This window comes from Dreissena polymorpha, chromosome 9, assembly GCF_020536995.1.
Source record: "Dreissena polymorpha isolate Duluth1 chromosome 9, UMN_Dpol_1.0, whole genome shotgun sequence".
NCBI classification, from domain to species: Eukaryota; Metazoa; Mollusca; class Bivalvia; order Myida; family Dreissenidae; genus Dreissena; species Dreissena polymorpha.
Window position 1 is genome coordinate 38,396,044 of NC_068363.1, and position 17,813 is coordinate 38,413,856.

Below are 17,813 nucleotides of genomic sequence, written 5' to 3' on the forward strand. Positions count from 1 at the left end.
ATTACATTGATAAAGATTTTCATGTATTTCTTTTTCAACTATTGCATATAAACCTATATCTGTTGTGTGTCGCCCTGTGTAGATGGCCAACAAGGATGACTTCATTCAGCAACTGAAGGCAGATCTGGCCTCCATACACAGACAGCAGAAGGAGACCACAGAAAAGGTAGGATGGAAAAACAGACGCTTTCAGACCGGAAAGTGGGTTGGAGCAAATATTTGCAGCTTTGTCCATCTATCCAAATTCTTTTATTTTCCCATCAGGTAAAATTGGGACAATATACTAGTACTTTACCCTCATGCATTAAGCATGGTGTTTCCAGAGCGGACACAATTCTATAATACAATTTTTGTGGATATTGGTGTAATGAAATCACGCAGTTAAAACAAACAAATGTGTGCAATTTCTTTCACAAATTGTAGTAGATGGCAGTGAGTTAATATACACAAGGTGCTAAGTCATTTGCTGATATATGTTAAATCTGGCTTTTTTATATTTTAAAAAATTATATAAGCAGACTTGAAACATTTTCTTTCTAAGTCAATAATGTTTGCATTGAATTGTTAATGTCAATCACTGAGGTTATATTGAAATTGATAAAGCATGTGAGAATTATTTATAACTACAACAAAACAAACCATCTAAGTGAATAGCTATAGGAAAAAAGAAACATCAGACACGTGTTAAAACTTCCTGTTCTGTCTATTGCAGGTTGTTATTCGTGACGACACTATTCAAAAGCTGAACGCAGACATCGGCAAGCTGAAGGGCAAACACGAGGAGAAACTACGCGAGTGTCAGAAGCAGACAGAGACCATCAAGAAGTTGCAGGACGCGCTCACACAGTGTCACTACGACCTGGACGAGTCACGCAAGAAGTCGGAAGAGGAGGTGAGATGATCTGGAAAGAGTCTGTAAAAATCCAGTGTTTTTTTCACCATTTTGTCAAAGGGGCCGGGTCCCTATGGATTAGGAAAATTTGCAGCATTTGGACTAAAATTGGGAATTAAGTGTTGTTGTTGTTTTGCTAAAGACATGCTTAAAAATTGAGAATACAAGTGTTTTCAGTATTATATTTACTCAGGTTGAACTTATATGGATGGGAGTTGAACAAAATATTCAGATCTAAAAAAGAATTATTTTTTTTTGAAACCTTCCATTGGGAATTTTTTCGCCTCCGTTTGGGAAAAATATATACTGCTGATTACCTGACCCGATTTTGAATAAAAAAACACTGAAATCCCTCCACATTGCTGGTATTTCATTGAATGTTTTGGTAGCAAATTGTTAGTTATGCTATGAAATGTTTTGATTTATTATTTTGAGTCAATCAACTTCATTGTTACGTCTTTGCAAATCCTTTGAAAACCTATCATTGAAAAAGAAAAATGCCTACCAATCTTCAGAAGCCTGCTAGTTAATTACCAGTGAAACTTTTTTTTAAATGATCAAGATTTTAAATTGTGTTCTGGACAAAGGAAACTAAAAATGCTTCATATGCAACAAAACCAATCAAACATTTATACCATCAGTAAAAGTAAACAACTGATACTTCTTTGACCTTGCAGTTCATGTATGATTTTGTGCTGAATCCAACAATGTCCACTATCTGTTCTCCAGAAAATTAGCATGGATGAGCAGGTGAAACATCTGCAGGAGGATCTGTTGGAGTCCCAGTCCCAGTACAGCAAGTGTTACAATGATGTGAGTACATTAGACACCCTGAACCTAGTCTAATAATCAATGTGTGATTTCCAGCTGCTTTTCTCCGTTTGATTGTCAAAATTGCTTCATTATTCATTCTATTTTTACCCTACTTTAAGGGGGAAGAGTAATCTTCTTCCCCGGAGGTGTTTCCAAAATGAATTCACACGTCTTTCTAAGATTTTACCCCAAGCTTGCTCTTAGTAACCATGTTTTTTTATTCTGGATTCAATTGCTCTTTACATGCAGCATCAGTCGTGGGTAGGAATACCTGTTTTTTTCAATGCCTGAAAAATGTTCATTTAGGAGTTTCAACATTAAGGAATGTTTGTTACCTTGTCAATCCTTAATTAAACCCTTATCCCCATCAGAAGCAAAGTGAAAATGGCTATTTGCAAACAGCATAAAACCAGAACAGCCTGCGAGTAACTTGCAGCCTGTTCAGGTTTAATGCTGTTTGCCGCTCATCAGTAACCAAAGGTTGGAAATGAAACCCTTAAAACTTAAATCTAGTAAGAAAGGCCTTTAATTAAATTTAACTTTCTAAGGGACTACAAATGCGTCAAATTACGTATCTAAGGGGTAAAGGGTTAAGAAAAATAAGAATCATTGTCCTTACATTTAAATATTATGTTCACTGAGAGATCCCTCCAAATTTTCTCACAGTTGATGAAGGCAGAGGACGATATAGAGAATCTAAAGGGAGACAACTCCAACCTGAACAAGATTGGCATGTCCAATACGGAAGAGTTGTCTTCCCTGCAAGAGCAGGTGCACCAGCTGGAGCTCGACCTGACCATCTCCCAGGAGAAGCACAGGACCTGTCAGAAAGAAGTATGACGTTACCTTCGACATAAGAGCCGCGTTCTGAGAAAACTTTGATAAGTGCATGTGGTTTAAGTGTTGTCCCTGACTAGCCTGTGCATATTGAGGTATTTTGAAATAACTTTTCACAAATTTAAACCATCATAAGACAATGTGTCACATGTAACACCTGTCTCGCTACCTCAAAAGTCAAGGTGACACTAAGAGGTCAGAACTCCAATTTGGCCATACAATACCTTGTTAGCTCACCTTTCACGAAGTGACATGGTGAGCTTATGTGACCGTGTGATGTCTGGCGTCCGTCGTGCGTGCGTCCGTCATTAATTTGTTTGTGTAGACAGTAGAGGTCACAATTTTCATCCAATCTTTATGAAATTTGGTCAGAATGTTAATCTTGATGAAATCTGGGTTGGGAATGTATTTGGGTCATCTGGGGTAAAAAACTAGGTCACTAGGTCAAATAATAGAAAAACCTTGTGTAGACAATAGAGGTCACAGTTTTCATCCAATCTTTATGAAATTTGGTCAGAATGTTTATCTTAATGGTTGGGATTGTATTTTGGTCACCTGGGGTAAAAAACTAGGTCACTAGGTCAAATAATAAAAAAAACTTGTGTAGACAATAGAGGTCACAGTTTTCATCCAATCTTTATGAAATTTAGTCAGAATGTTTATCTTGATGAAATCTGGGTTGGGATTGTATTGGGTCACCTGGGGTCAAAGACTAGGTCACTAGGTCAAATAATAGAAAAACCTTGTGTAGACAATAGAGGTCACAGTTTTCATCCAATCTTTATGAAATTTGGTCAGAATGTTTATCTTGATGAAATCTGGGTTGGGAATGTATTTGGGTCATCTGGGGTCTAAAACTAGGTCACTAGGTCAAATAATAGAAAAACGTTGTGTAGACAATAGAGGTCACAGTTTTCATCCAATCTTTATGAAATTTGGTCAGAATGTTTATCTTGATGAAATCTGGATTGGGATTGTATTTGGGTCATCTGGGGTCAGAAACTAGGTCACTAGGTCAAATCTTAGAAAAACCTTGTGTAGACAATAGAGGTCACAGTTTTCATCAGATTTTAATGAAATGTGGTCAGAATGTTTGTCTTGTTAAAATTCTGGGTTTGGATCAAATTAGGGTCATTTAGGGTAAAAAACTAGGTCACTAGGTCAAAGTTAAAAAAAAACAACTTGTGTACACAGTAGAGGTCACAGTTTTTATCCAATCTTTATAAAATTTGGCCAGAATGTAAATCTTGATAAAATCTGAGTTGGGATTGTATTTGGGTCATCTGGGATCAAAAACTAGGTCACTAGGTCAAATCATAGAAAAACGTTGTGTAGACAATAGAGGTCACAGTTTTCATCCAATCTTTATGAAATTTTGTCAGAATGTTTATCTTGATGAAATCTGGATTGGGATTGTATTTGGGTCACCTGGGGTCAGAAACTAGGTCACTAGGTCAAATCATAGAAAAACCTTGTGTAGACAATAGAGGTCATAGTTTCCATCTGATCTTAATGAAATGTGGTCAGAATGTTTATCTTGATAATATCTGATGTTGGATCGTATATGGGTCATCTGGGGTCAAAAATTAGGTCACCGGGCCAATTCTAGTAAAATCTTGTGTAGATGAAAGAGGTCAAAGTTTTCATCACCTCTTAATGAAATTTTATTCGGCCCATTTGTACTTCATGATTTAGCTAGCCATAGTCTGATAGAATTTAAGTTGATGTAGCAAGGTTTGTCAGGTGAGCGATTCAGGGCCATCATGGCCCTCTTTTTTTTGATATTTATGGAGTTTTGAGAAACAAAAATGAATGTTGGGGCATCTGTACGTTACAGACACATGTATTGTATAAACTACATGTAAATGTGCACAAAAAACAATTATCCAAATCATTCATCTTGCAATTTTTTAATGTCTTGCCATGATTGACCACCATCTGGGTATGGCTTGAAAATTCCTCCTAACTGCATCATCCAGCTTCATAAGTGTAGTAGCAACACTGATGCTAACCATTTAGGTCACAATGTACTAAAAGATTTCCTTAACAAATTTAATGTGAAAGCAATAACTTTAATAAAAAATAGTCAAACTTTTGCACGTAGAGACCCTCATAACCGTACCTATTCTTAAATGGCATTCCAAGTTGAATTGATTTAAACAACAAAAAAGATAGGCCACGTGGTATGTTAGAAAGAACTCCATGACATCTTTTTACCTGTTTCTCTCCAGTTGATGAGGTTTTCCCGCCAACTGTCAAAGTCTCATGTAGTCTCCAACCTAAAAGCAAAAAGGGAATTTGTAGTATACAAGGATGTTTCCCCTACCACGGCACATGAACACAGGAATATTAAAAAATAAAGTCATGGCAAGTGCCCAAACCAAGGATTGTGTCTTCAAATAAATGCAGTTCCCTTTTTTAGAGGAAAAAGCGTTGAACAAATATTTTGTATACTTTAATCTGAGGCTAACCAATATATTGTTTTGATTTGCTGTCTTTTTCTTGTGTCCCCTAGGTGGCTAATAGAGACCAGGTTATCTTGAAGTTACAGACAGATCTCGACACCACTCAAGAGAAATACTCGGGAGCTGTTGAAGAGGTACTCACTTCTAAAGTAGCATCTAAATATAATATTTAACCAGGTTTTCCGAAGGAAAAAACTGGTAATAAGATTGGCGAATGCGGGCGGGCTGGCGGGCGGGCGGAACAAGCTTGTCCGGGCCATAACTTTGTCGTTCATTGTGAGATTTTAAAATCATTTGGCACATTTGTTAACCATCATTAGACGGTGTGTCGAGCAAAAAAATTACGTCAATATCTCCAAGGTCAAGGTCACACTTTGAGTTCAAAGGTAAAAAATAGCCATAAATGAGCTTGTCTGGGCTATAACTATGTCATTCATTATAAGATTTTAAAATCATTTGGCACATTTGTTCACCACCATGGGACGGTGTGTCGCACGAAAGAATCACGTCAATATCTCCAATGTCAAGGTCGCCACGACTAAAAATAGATTTATTTTAAAACAAACTTACAAAGGGGGTTAATTTTGTTTGTTCATTTCAAAAGTTCAGTTTGAGTTGTCTCCCTTTATCAGATTTTTTTTCACAATGAAAACCTGGTTTTGTGACAATTTTGTCCCTTGTTTAAACTTGAATTAAAAATAAATATTTATATATTTAATGTGCAGTACTCAGAATAAATTATAGTAGGTCAAACCACACTCCATTATTTATGACTTTTAATGATGTTTTGTGTTGTTTACGAAATATGTGATTGTAAACAAAATGCTAGTATACGAATACTCTAGTCTGTCCGAAAAATATTTGTATATCAGCAATTTCACTGTACTGTATTTAAATTTTCATTGTATTGCAAAATTTTCTTTACATGTAATGTGGTTAAGAAAAGCTTAATGTTGAGTAATTATGTTAAAAGGGCCTTTTCAGAGATTTTGGCATGTATTGAAGTTGGTCATTAAATTCTTTATATTAATAAATATAAACATTTGATCTAAAAAGCTCCCGTAAAAAACAAGAATAAAATTAAAGAAAGTGAAAAAACTAATCTTAAACTGGGCTCGAACCACTGACCCCAGGAGTAAGTCTATCGCTTAGACCACTCGGTCATCCCTCCTCTTACAATGAGTATTTTATACCTTATATAAGCAATCCTCATACTATCACAAAATATAACAATAACAACAGAACTCTTCAAATTATTCAATCATTTCGCATTTATACATTTATTTTATCGTTTGTTGATTTTAATGTGTGATGTTCGAATTTGCTAATATCAAAGGGTAAAATTGTTTTGCGGAGAAGATATATTAATAAATTAATAGTATTGATTTTGACTTTTATTTATAATGAATGTTTTCAGTGTAATATTCGTGACAACGAGGTGCAGAGACTGAATGGCAAGGTGAAACAACTTCAGCAGGAGATTCGTAATCTTAATGGGGCAATGGAAGAGCGGGACCAAAAGGTATGTTAGATAAATGAGGAATGCTCTAATGGGTAACATAATGAAATATGGATCAAGTGTAATGCTTTTTCTTAACAAATATGTTGTCAGATTTGCAATGTTGATATTGTCAATTATATTTTACAATTGATGTGGCGATCATACAAATAATACACAGTTTGGTATAGTTAACCCTTTCCCACTCAGAAGCAAGGTGAAAATGGCTAGTGTGAAACCATTCATTTTCGCCAGCACAAATTTTTGTCATTTTTTAGAAAATGACGTTTTCGTCAGCACTTAAATTCACCGATTCCCGACTTTGAAAATGCTTCAGTCAATATCCGATTTGTTTATTAAACATGTCCGAAATATATCGCGGTTGCGATAAATTGTAGTGGGGAAAGAGGGAGGACACTTGAGATTCACTTGCAGGAGGTTTGTCACATGCCAATATACTAGTCTTTTGTTATCAGGTCATCAGTAATGGGCACCCATAAGTGTATCATAATTATGATTAGCGGATTAGTGAGAACGAATAACTGTTAACGAGTTTTTGAAACAGTGAAGTCGATTGCCAATTGGTCCTATTCATTTACTATCATTGCCAAACTGATAACAACCTTACCTTTATCGGCGCAAATTAGAGAAGGTGCGAACATTATTGGTTATAATTAGTGTTAGCAAACTATTTGGTCAGTTTTCAATAAAGTTTCAAGAGTTTTGCATCGTAAATATTTGAGTACTTTAAGTACAGTAATTTGTTTTACATGTCACTTTTAATAATGTCAATGAATTAAGCAAATTTAAATTAATACACTGATTCCAATAAAAAGCACATGGCGGGGTCCAAGTCTCGATAAATGTGTTTAAAAATTGAATGCAATAGGATACAAAGCAATGTTTTATTGTGTCATACTCAAGTCATTCAAAAAACGTGCTTCCCGGTGATTTTCTGAAAATCGCGCGAAAATGAAAGCGAATTTGTGTAAACAATTACCCTACATTTGGATGGAACTAATCTCATAATTGCTAATTTCTCTTTACCTGTTACGTTTTCAATTGCTGCAAATAACAATGATTTAAAACATGTATTGCAAAATTTGTCAAAGTTGCAAACGATTAAAAAGATTGATAGCCGATAAAGGAAACACAAGCTATTTTCACCAGGGATCATATTTTCCCGCATCATCAATTGGCCTGGATATAAATGGGGAAAAGGTATCCGAATATTTATGTCCGAAATTATGACAAATTACGTTAAAATATATACCATTGATTTTGCCATTCATGAAGGTGGAAAAATAAATGTACCAGTAAAATTCCCTTAGTCATTTTTTTAACGGAACATATGAGTTTTCTCAACTGGTTTTATCATTTGCTATTTCATTGTTGTTTCATGTGCTGTTTTATCAGACTTTTTTTTTACAGTCATTAATCTGTGTAAGTCTATACCGATGTTTTAAATCGTTGTCGACTCGATAATAGCTTACAAACATGCACTGAACCAAACAAATGTCTGTGCGTAGGTTGGCTACAATCGCACATGGGTTGGCTACTGACAATAACAAAACAAAATAATTAAGAAATAATCTCTGTACCTTATAGTTTGTTGTCAAATAACCCACGGCCGATAGTTTAGATGCATAGGGATTAAATCACAAGAGAGAAGCAAGAATGATATTAAACCACGCATCTAATTTTCCGGTGGTGGGTTATTCAACAACAAACTATAAATTACACGAATTATTTCCATTCTAACGCGTTTTTTACTAAAGATTTATACAATGTATATTATTTTTTTTATGTACTATTTTATGTGAAGTTCCACCCATAAAAATAACTTTCGGCTGTTCTGTCGATCAGATCCGTGACTTTCATTCATAATTATATTACCGCATTATTACGCTGGTGGAAAATGTATCGGCATGTTTTGTTTAGTTACAGCGCGTGCTTCAGTGTATAAGGTGCACAATTTTCGACCACCCTCGTTAATTTCGGACGCGTCTTTAATCCTTTGTTCACAAGTTTTTTATTCTTGGTCTGTCATGCAATAAACCGGTCCTGACTGATTTAGAGACTGCAGCGAATGGTTTATCACACCCAATCGAGATAAGAATGTCATTAGGGGGTGTTAGCATGTGCACTGTGTATTTCATGACACGGGAATTTTAGCAAACAGAATCGGACCGACTGTTTAGGATTTTCAATCGGTCTTTCATGACCCCAATCGGTCTAGGACCGACAAAACCGAAAAAAATATGATCCCTGATTTTCACACCTGTATTGTAGTCAAACGCTAACAACCAAACACAAATCAATATGTTCTGTATTTATTTGAAATCAATGCAGAGAATGTATATCAGTCAGGTGTTGATCACACATCATCATCTTTTAACTGGTTTATTGTCTTTGCTCCGGATCCGCTGCGTGGAGGATGTATAATCTGCAACAACACTGAAAAACACAATTCACACACTGGGCAATAAAGTTGTTAACAATTAGCGCTAATCATTACTATTCTACCTAAACGAAGTAAACACAGTCGATACAGGGGTACTGCACTCGCGTTTTACAGCCAGCAATGTCACGTGTCAGATAAGTACATAGTGTAATATACACCCCATTTGTGTCAAACCGGATTATCTTGATTACGAAACAGTCGGAGTGTGTATGCGTGGATTACGTTGGATTTTAATACCTCATGCCTTCGGTAATTCAGTCTTATTTTTTTTCAAATATGGGACATGATTGTTCGTAAGAATCTTGAATTCGTCAATCGGTCGACTGACGAAATACACGAAAAATTAATGCCTGACGATTAATAATGGTTTCACAGTATGTGCAAACAGCATAAAACGAAAACAGCCTGCAAGTAACTCGTAGTCTGTTAAGGTTTGATGCTGTCTGCTGCTCATCAGTATCTAAGGGTTTGAAATTAAGCCTGTAAAATTTGAATCTAATAAGAAAGGTCTTTAATTTAATTTAATTTTCTAGGGGACTACAAAGGCCTGAAAATAGGTATATAAGTGGTAAAGGGTTCAATTGTTACAGGAACTGAAGTGCGTTTTTTTTTTAATCATTATAATTTTTTGGGAAAAGCCTCTTAAAATATCAAGTTTCTGTGCTTCAGGGTACAAGGGACCAGAAGACAATTCAGCAGCTTCAGCATGATCAGGAAATCACTTTACAAGAGGTATGTATGGGCCCTGATTGCTCACCTGGCTTAGTAGATAGGGCGGTGGGCAGGGATGGGGTCAGTTTTGTGTTTTGTAAATACTTCACTAAAAAAAATGTTGACAGTTTACTATGTTCCTTAGGCACTTACAATATGTAATATTCTATACTAGAGATGTTTAGACTTTTTAAAAATTAAATAATTTTTTATTAAGATATAATTTTTGATAAAAACAATAGCAAGTGTTAATTGCTGTAGCAGTTTTATTGAGAATTCAAGTGCCGTGCATAAATTCTTTCTCTTCATCCAGTTTCTGTATTTCATGAATGTTTATTCTGGTTGTTGCAAAAGTGTTATTGGTTGCACAAACATAAGTCTCTGCAAATTGGTTGTGTATAAAACATTTAAACTTTTCTAGCAATGGTATAATATGCCCTTTTTCTTGGTACATTGGATTTTGGAATGTATATTTCAGGTAAAAACTCGCTTCTAAATCAAATGTTGTATTCATACTCTTGCACTTTAAGGAAAATTATAAGGATAGAGAGATATTGGCAGCCATAGATATGATGGGTGGAGTAGCCCAGCAGGTGTTTGTTCTTGTACCAATTATGATGCACATAAGGCATCAGTGCTGTTTACCCAGGGACTAGTGTAATTGACTTAATGTACAGTTATGTTGCTGGTTTATGCAAACCAAAACTTAGAAATGTTTTTCATATGACTGCTTATACATGGCACATTCTAGCTTGTAACAATAGGCAAACGATTTTCCAAATCATAGTCACAAATGTTGTTGGACAAGATCATTCCTTATTTATAATTTTATTTTTCACATTATAAAGTTTGTTATGATAGGATCACAGTATTGCATAGTGAAATATGATTGTTTTACAGTTTAATTGACTATTTTGTTCTTTCAATTTTCAAGTTTTCATTTGAGGCCGTCTTCTCATTGAAATAGAATTTAAGAACTGGCTTTTATAAATTATGTTTAAAACTTATGTTGTCTTTGTAAAAAACATTATTATTTACCTATAGTATTGTTTCAATTTGATCTTTATTTGTTTTTGAATTCAAGTTTATTGATGTTCTATTAAATGTGCATGCTATTTTTTATTAATTATGCTATGACATACCTACAACTGAATGTGGCCACCTGTTTCAGGAATAAAACCATTAAAGGTCAAACTAAATGTGATAACCACTTGGGTAGTATTAAAGGCATATTGTGTTGTTTTTCAGCGATATGAAATGTTGTTTTGCTGGTACACTTTAGCCCCTGCTGAAGAAATGCTATTAGAATAATACTTTACATTTCTCATTGAACCGTTCTGTTTAAACATTACAAAAACCTAGACAGAAAGCCAGTTCTTTATTCTGTTGCAATGTGTGAAAACCAGAAAGGTAAAATGCAAGTTAACAAGTACTTCATTATGACGTTTGTGGCAAAACTGGGCATAATGCATGTGCGTCAAGTGTTTCCCAGATTAGCCTGTGCAGTCTGCACAGGCTAATCAGGGCGACACTTTCCGTCTAAACTTGATTTTTGGTAAGGAGGGACTTCCTTGAAATAAAAGTGGAAAGTGTCGTCCCTGATTAGCCTGTGCGGACTGCATAGGCTAATCTGGGATGACACTTTACGCACATGCATTAAGCCCAGTTTTCTCAGAACACGACTCTTCATTATGACGTTTGTGAATATCAGCATGTCTCACTGCAACCAAGAGGCATGTGTTTGAATATTTTGAATGGTAAACTGTGATGTTCATATGTGGTCACTTATTTAATTTGTAACATGAATTGTTTTTTCAGATATCACAAATATATTTCTTTTATTTATAATTAGGATTAAATAACCATTGTTATTGAATTGTCTAAAATTGTGCTATTTTTAATAGTTTATAGTGCTTTTTGTAGAACATAAAAGCTCTGGGTTTTTTTAACTTAAATGGAGCTCGAGGCAATTTTGAATACTTCATTTGTTAGCTTGTAAATTATTTCTGGAAATATATCCTGGGTATATGCAGCCTGCCTTATGTAAAAGTACCTGCAGTTTGTAAAGTTCTAATTCTGCCCATGCACTGATGGCTTTATGACGCACATTTATTGTTAGTATTTTACTTTAGTCTGTTGTGGCATCTTGTTCGGATTCATGTTCTGGGTTTATTAGTTTCAGAGTATTAGGGCATAGCGCGTTAACATGCAAAGTATTCGCGGCAAAGCTATCAATGTTTAATGATCTTCATAAAACATTTTGTTATTAATAACAATTCAACTAGTTCCTAATTTCTGAGCAAAAACTTGAAAACACAAATATAGTGCACTTATACTAGATGCATATAGTTTGTTTCAAGAATTATATTTTAAACATAATACACAAGTTTTCTGAGTACATGAATTGTAATGAGATGCCATACTTTATGATGATTTTAAGGTTGATTTCATTTTCTTAATTGTTATTTATATTAGTTGTGTTTTAATTGCTTTTACTTTAGACACAACATCAGGTAAATGGTCTATTCCGTACAGAGTTTTTGTTCTACGCTTCACAACTGTATGTGTCAGCAGAGTTTTGACTGTATAACATAATTACATTTGCATCTGTTTTGTGGAATGTTAAATATTTCTGATATAACGCTCATATTATTTTTGCATACAAATTTAATTTCATATTGTTTTCAAAAGCTACTAACAAAAGAAGTATGTTTTTCAAATAACATTATTTAAAAAAGATTATTAATCTACATATCTCTGTATTCACATCTATGTTGATTTTTTTTTAATTAATAAAAAAATTAAACCCATTTTTTCATCACATGTCTTTGCAAAGATTTCTTTTCTGATCCAAGTTCCTTTAGTGGTAATGTGGTAGCTGTAGAGAGAGTTCATACTGCAGACCCCAAGTTATGACTAGATGTGAACTCTAGCAACATAACAGATATTTTTGGTTCGCGGGATTATTTAAATGAAATAATACTTGGTGATGGGACCAGAGTCAATATGTGTACATTTGACAGAGAAGTAATTGTACCCCGTATACATTTCTTTTGGGAAGGTTTTCTTAATAAATAAATGACATAGGGCCAATTTATTGCTTCCATATTTAAAAATTCTAATCTAACTCATTAACGTATTACTCATGTCTCAAAACTGTTATGAAACAAATGGATATTTATGTCCCCCACTACTATAGTGGCGGACATATTGTTTTTGCCCTGTCTGTTGGTTTGTTTGTTTGTGTGTTTGCGTCAAACTTTAACATTTGCCATAACTTTTGCAATATTAAAGATAGCAACTTCATATATTGGCATGCATGTGTATCTCATGGAGCTGCACATTTTGAGTGGTGAATGGTCAAGGTCATCCTTCAAGGTCAAAGGTCAAATATATGGGTCAAAATTGCTTATGTACACTTTTGCCATATTGAGGATAGCAACTTGATATTTGGTATGCATGTGTATCTCATGGAGCTGCAGATTTTGAGTGGTGAAAGGTGAAGGTCAAGGTCATCCTTCAAGGTCTAAGATCAAATATATGGGAACATAGTGTTTCACAAACATATCACTTGTTTTTTTAATTGAAAGACCCTTTTTAAATGTATTTATCTTTTTGAGCTTAAAGACACAAAACTATACATGTATTTGCAATATTGTAAATTTCCTTTCTGTCAAATGTACATGTTGATTCTAGATGAACATTCCTTGTTTATAATTTAGCGGTTAAAATGTCTGACCACTTTCACTTTCTTTTAATAATTCTTGTTAGTAAACTTTCATGAACTTTTAATAAACAAACAAAATCATTAATTTACCTGTAGCATGTCTACTAAACCTAATAAAAAATGGCATCTTGTTTGTTGTATGTGATGCATCTTTTACTGCAAATTAATATGAACCGTTCAAGTAATACAAACAAATATGTTCTGAGTTTCTTTGGCAATAAGAGCATCATTTTACACAAAATTGTTGTGTTTGTAAATAAAAGGATCTAAAAGATATGTTTACAATATAAAGTGTTATGAACACAGAATGTATAATATTACGTGAGAATTTCTGCTCCCCAATTTATGTTGCCTGTAAACCAGAACACTCCCCCTTAGATAAATAGTTAGCAAAATCAGTGTTTGATTATATTTTGTATAATATATTTATATAACACAAATATACCGGTAATGGTTTTTATGATAAAATAATTATTATATGTTGAAGTGAACAGAAAATTCTACAACAGACATAAATAGAGTTATATAACCAAATGTAAAAGCGTTGGTAAATATAACTTGCTGACACTGCCACAAATTTATAGATTAAGAACCACCTTCGAACGATCGAACAAATGAAGTCGGACATGTCTGTGATGAAGCAGACGCACAACCAGGAGGTGAAGCGTTTCCAGGGAGACCTGGAGATCATGGGATCAGAGTTGAAGGGCACGAGGTCAGAGCTGGATGAGTCGCAGCAGCAGAACATGGAGATGTCAGCAAACATCAAGTCACTTAATGATGAGTTGGATCGCTTCAGGAGCATGCAGGAAGAGTCTTCCATCGAGGTGAGAGGAACGGGGCCAATCGTATGAAAAACGTTGTGAAATCATTCTGAGCCTTATCTGGGAATATGGGGTTTAATGCATGTGGGTAAAGTGTAGTCCGAGATTAGCTTTTGTAGTCCGCACAGGCTTATCAGGGATGCCGTTTTCTGTGTTCATGGTTGTTTTTTGTTTCTTTTTGAGATGGTCTGATCTTAATAGCAATATAGTAAAGGGAAAGCGTTGTCCCTGATTAGCCAATGGGTACTGCCCAGGCTAATGTGGGATGACACCTTACACATATTCCTGATGCCCAGATGGTCCAGAACATGGCTGATTGTTTGGGATAAGACTTTTGATAGGTTTGAATGGAACGTGATGTCAAAAATGTACACATTAATTTGTGATTTCACTGGTTATAGAATCATTTGAGTTCAGTACACCTTTGTAATGTGTTATAAAAACATGAGATAAAATTTAAAAAGCTGGTTGTGAGATAAGTCTGTGTGATAGGATTGGAATTGTGAGAAATATATATTAAAATGAATGATTTTTAAGTTATCAAATTTTCAACAAAGCATGATTTGCTATTGATGTATCATTTGTATATCTACCAACTATGACTTTATTCTTTCATATTGATTTGGAATGAAAAAGGTCTTGCAATATTCCATGGGATTATTCTTAAAAGCAACCTCTTCCCTGTGCGAGAAGAATTTCTGTAACATAATGGTTAAATTCTAAATTAACTGATAATTTCTCAACAAAATGTCAAAAACATAATCTCTTGATTATCAACTTCTGTAGTGACTGAATAAAATCGGTAGCTAAGGTTGGAAATGAAGCCTTTAAACTTGAATTTAGTAATAAAAAGGTCTTAAATTAAATGAAACTTTCTAAGGGACTATAAAGGCGTCAAAACACGTATTAAAGTGGTAAAGGGTGAAGATCTCTAATGAGGGTATACTCCTGTTGTAACAGATGCAGCGTCATATAGACAACATTAAGCACCAGGACAAGACAATCACGGACCACAAGCAGCAGGTGCTTGTCCTGGAGGACACGCTGCACAAGGCTCAGGAGGAACTGCAGGTCCTGGATGCCACCCTGGCCCAGTACAAGCAGAAGTACGCCCAGTCCAGTAGTCAGGTATTTGTTGTTATTATCTATTTGAGTCCTGTTCTGAGAAAACTGGGAATAATGCATGTGCGTAAAGTGTCGTCCCAGATTAGCCTGTGCAGTCCGCACAGGCTAATCAGGGATGCCACTTTCCACCTAAATTGGATTTTTGCTAAGAAGAGACTTCATTTAAATGAAAAATATCATAAAAGCGGAAAGTGTCGTCCCTGATTAGCCTGTGCAGATTGCACAGGCTAATCAGGGACGACACTTTCCGCACATGCATTATGCCCAGTTTTCCCAGAACACGACTCATTTTAGCTCAATTGCACTGAAAGCCGAAAAAGATTATTTCAAGGCTCTTTGGGCCAGTTTCTGGGTAGAACAATTATTTGGTGTCTTTTGAGTAAATCTAAATAAGTTTCTTACAATGGACATCAAACCCTTGACCTCTTGATTTCTAGTCGGACACCATATCCACTGCAACCTTTTTGTAACCCTACTTGTAGCCAGGTATGAAAAAAAAGACAAACTTAAATATGAAACCTCAACTCATATAATATTTTACTCTTTGCTGACTCAAAACTTAGTAAATATTCATTGCAAAAGCTTTTTTTTCTTGATTAAAACTAGGTAAATTATCATTATAAAAGCATTATATTGTACTTTTTCTTGATTTAAATAGGTGAATAATTGTTATGAAAGCAGTATGTTGTTCTTTTTCTTGATTTAAATCAAGTAAATAAATGAAAATACACACACCAAGTTTCTTGTTGCCCCTAGGTTTCACACCTGGACGGGACAGTAAAGAACCTGCAAGAGAAGCTGGCAGAGAGCAGGAACCGTGAACTCGAGAAGGACAGCACCAACGACGCCCTTAGAAACGACCTTGACAACCTGAACAAGATGTACGCGGAGTCCAAACGCGAGGTAGAGAAGTGTGAGGATGTTATAGAGCAGCTTACATCGGAGCTGAACTCGAGTCAGGAGGAACTGTCCCTCGCTAACTCTAGAATACACGAGGCAGAGGAAAACATTAAGAACCTGAAAGACAAGGTGGCAGATCTGCAAGCAGAGGTAGGCATGACTGGTCAGAATCTGGATTGGTTGTTGTTGTTTTTTGGACATTGTATGTATGGAAGTGCGTATGTTTGTAATACTAACAGAGACTTAAATGATGGTATTTTTTTCAAGTTAACAAAGGGCAGCATTTTATTCATTGTCATTTATTTGTTAAGAAGAAATTTGCGAGTCTTCTGTTCATGATATAAATATAAAAGTGTCTCACATATGTGTAAAAATGATGTTTTACAGCCATATTTTTTTAGTGGTCACTACAACAGTATTCGTAATGCAATTCTTAATATTTCAGTTTTATGACCTAGATTTCCAATTCACATTGTGAAACTGCATGTGCAAACAATAAATCTGTATGATTCATACTTTAAATTCATAATTGAGAAGTAATTAATTTTCAATAATATTTGTTACATATCAGTCGTACAAGTACGAGGAGAAGTCCAAACGTCTGGAGAACGAGCTGCACACATACCGTGGCGACCATAACCATAGCGACCAGGAATTCATAGAAAAGGAAGAACGGATCACCCAGCTGGAGTACACGCTAGACCAGACCCAGGGAGAGCTGCACAACAAACTGCGCGTGCTCTCAGACCACCAGGACCAGCTTAACGAGCTCAAAGTGGACTTTGCAGGTGTGAGGGAGCAGAAGATAGCTGCCTTGAAGGAGGTATGTATTCATGTGCCCTTGTATGACCTCATGGAAAAGGACTTTTGTTTTGATTACTTTTGTTGTACATCCTAGGTGAATATAAAAATAATTTATTCAAAATTATGATTGAATTTTTTTTAAACATCCTGTACCCTTAAAATGTTTTATACATGTTTTTTTTTAATTCAAAGAATGCTACCAACTTAATTGGATAACAGATAATTATTAGTAACAGTTGCTATCCCAGCTTGTTCATGCAAATGAGTCTTCATGCTTTTCTGGTCATCACCCTAGGGGCTACTCTATTTCATCCATGTTCCTCATCATCTGTAGATTGACCGCCTGGAGCAGAACTGTGGTCAGCTGCAGATGAACCTGGCGTCAGCCCAGCAGCGTCACAAGGACGACATCCGCCAGCTGGAGGAGCACATCTCCAAGCTGGACAACAGCCAGCGCCAGGCGCAGGCTAGGGGCACAGCCCTGGAACAGGAGATCGCGCGCAAGGAGGACCAGATCAAGAGGAACGAGGCTGAGATCAAGGCCCTCAAGGACAACCTTCACAACAGGGGGGAGGAGGTATGTGATGTACACCCTTTGCATGCTGGGATATTTGTCTTCTGCTAAAATGTCCTCTGCTGAATTTCTAAAATTAGCATTTTCTTCGATTTTTTTCAAAGAATACTATCAGAATAGCAAACAGTTTGGATCCTGATGAGACGCCACATTTTGTAGCGTCTCATCTGGATCCAAAC

At 35.5% G+C, this 17,813-nt stretch overlaps 1 protein-coding gene across 17 annotated transcripts in view; it reads left to right on the forward strand.

Moving 5' to 3' along the window:
• Positions 1-17,813, forward strand: part of LOC127843761 (golgin subfamily B member 1-like) — a 141,311-nt gene that overhangs the window by 84,232 nt on the left and 39,266 nt on the right. For 15 of the 17 annotated variants that reach the window (XR_008032324.1, XR_008032325.1, XM_052373508.1 and 12 more), the window contains 13 exons: positions 83-166; positions 713-892; positions 1,622-1,705; positions 2,372-2,539; positions 5,058-5,141; positions 6,425-6,529; positions 9,639-9,701; positions 10,211-10,273; positions 13,992-14,234; positions 15,192-15,359; positions 16,113-16,406; positions 16,828-17,079; positions 17,395-17,637. Coding sequence is in view for 15 of the 17 variants with exons in the window: in XM_052373508.1 (XP_052229468.1) it covers positions 83-166; positions 713-892; positions 1,622-1,705; positions 2,372-2,539; positions 5,058-5,141; positions 6,425-6,529; positions 9,639-9,701; positions 10,211-10,273; positions 13,992-14,234; positions 15,192-15,359; positions 16,113-16,406; positions 16,828-17,079; positions 17,395-17,637 (2,031 nt within the window). In the remaining 2 variants the exon portion in view is untranslated. The remainder of the gene's footprint in view (positions 1-82; positions 167-712; positions 893-1,621; positions 1,706-2,371; positions 2,540-5,057; positions 5,142-6,424; positions 6,530-9,638; positions 9,702-10,210; positions 10,274-13,991; positions 14,235-15,191; positions 15,360-16,112; positions 16,407-16,827; positions 17,080-17,394; positions 17,638-17,813) is intronic. The other 2 variants (XM_052373504.1, XM_052373514.1) reach the window with 1 other exon arrangement.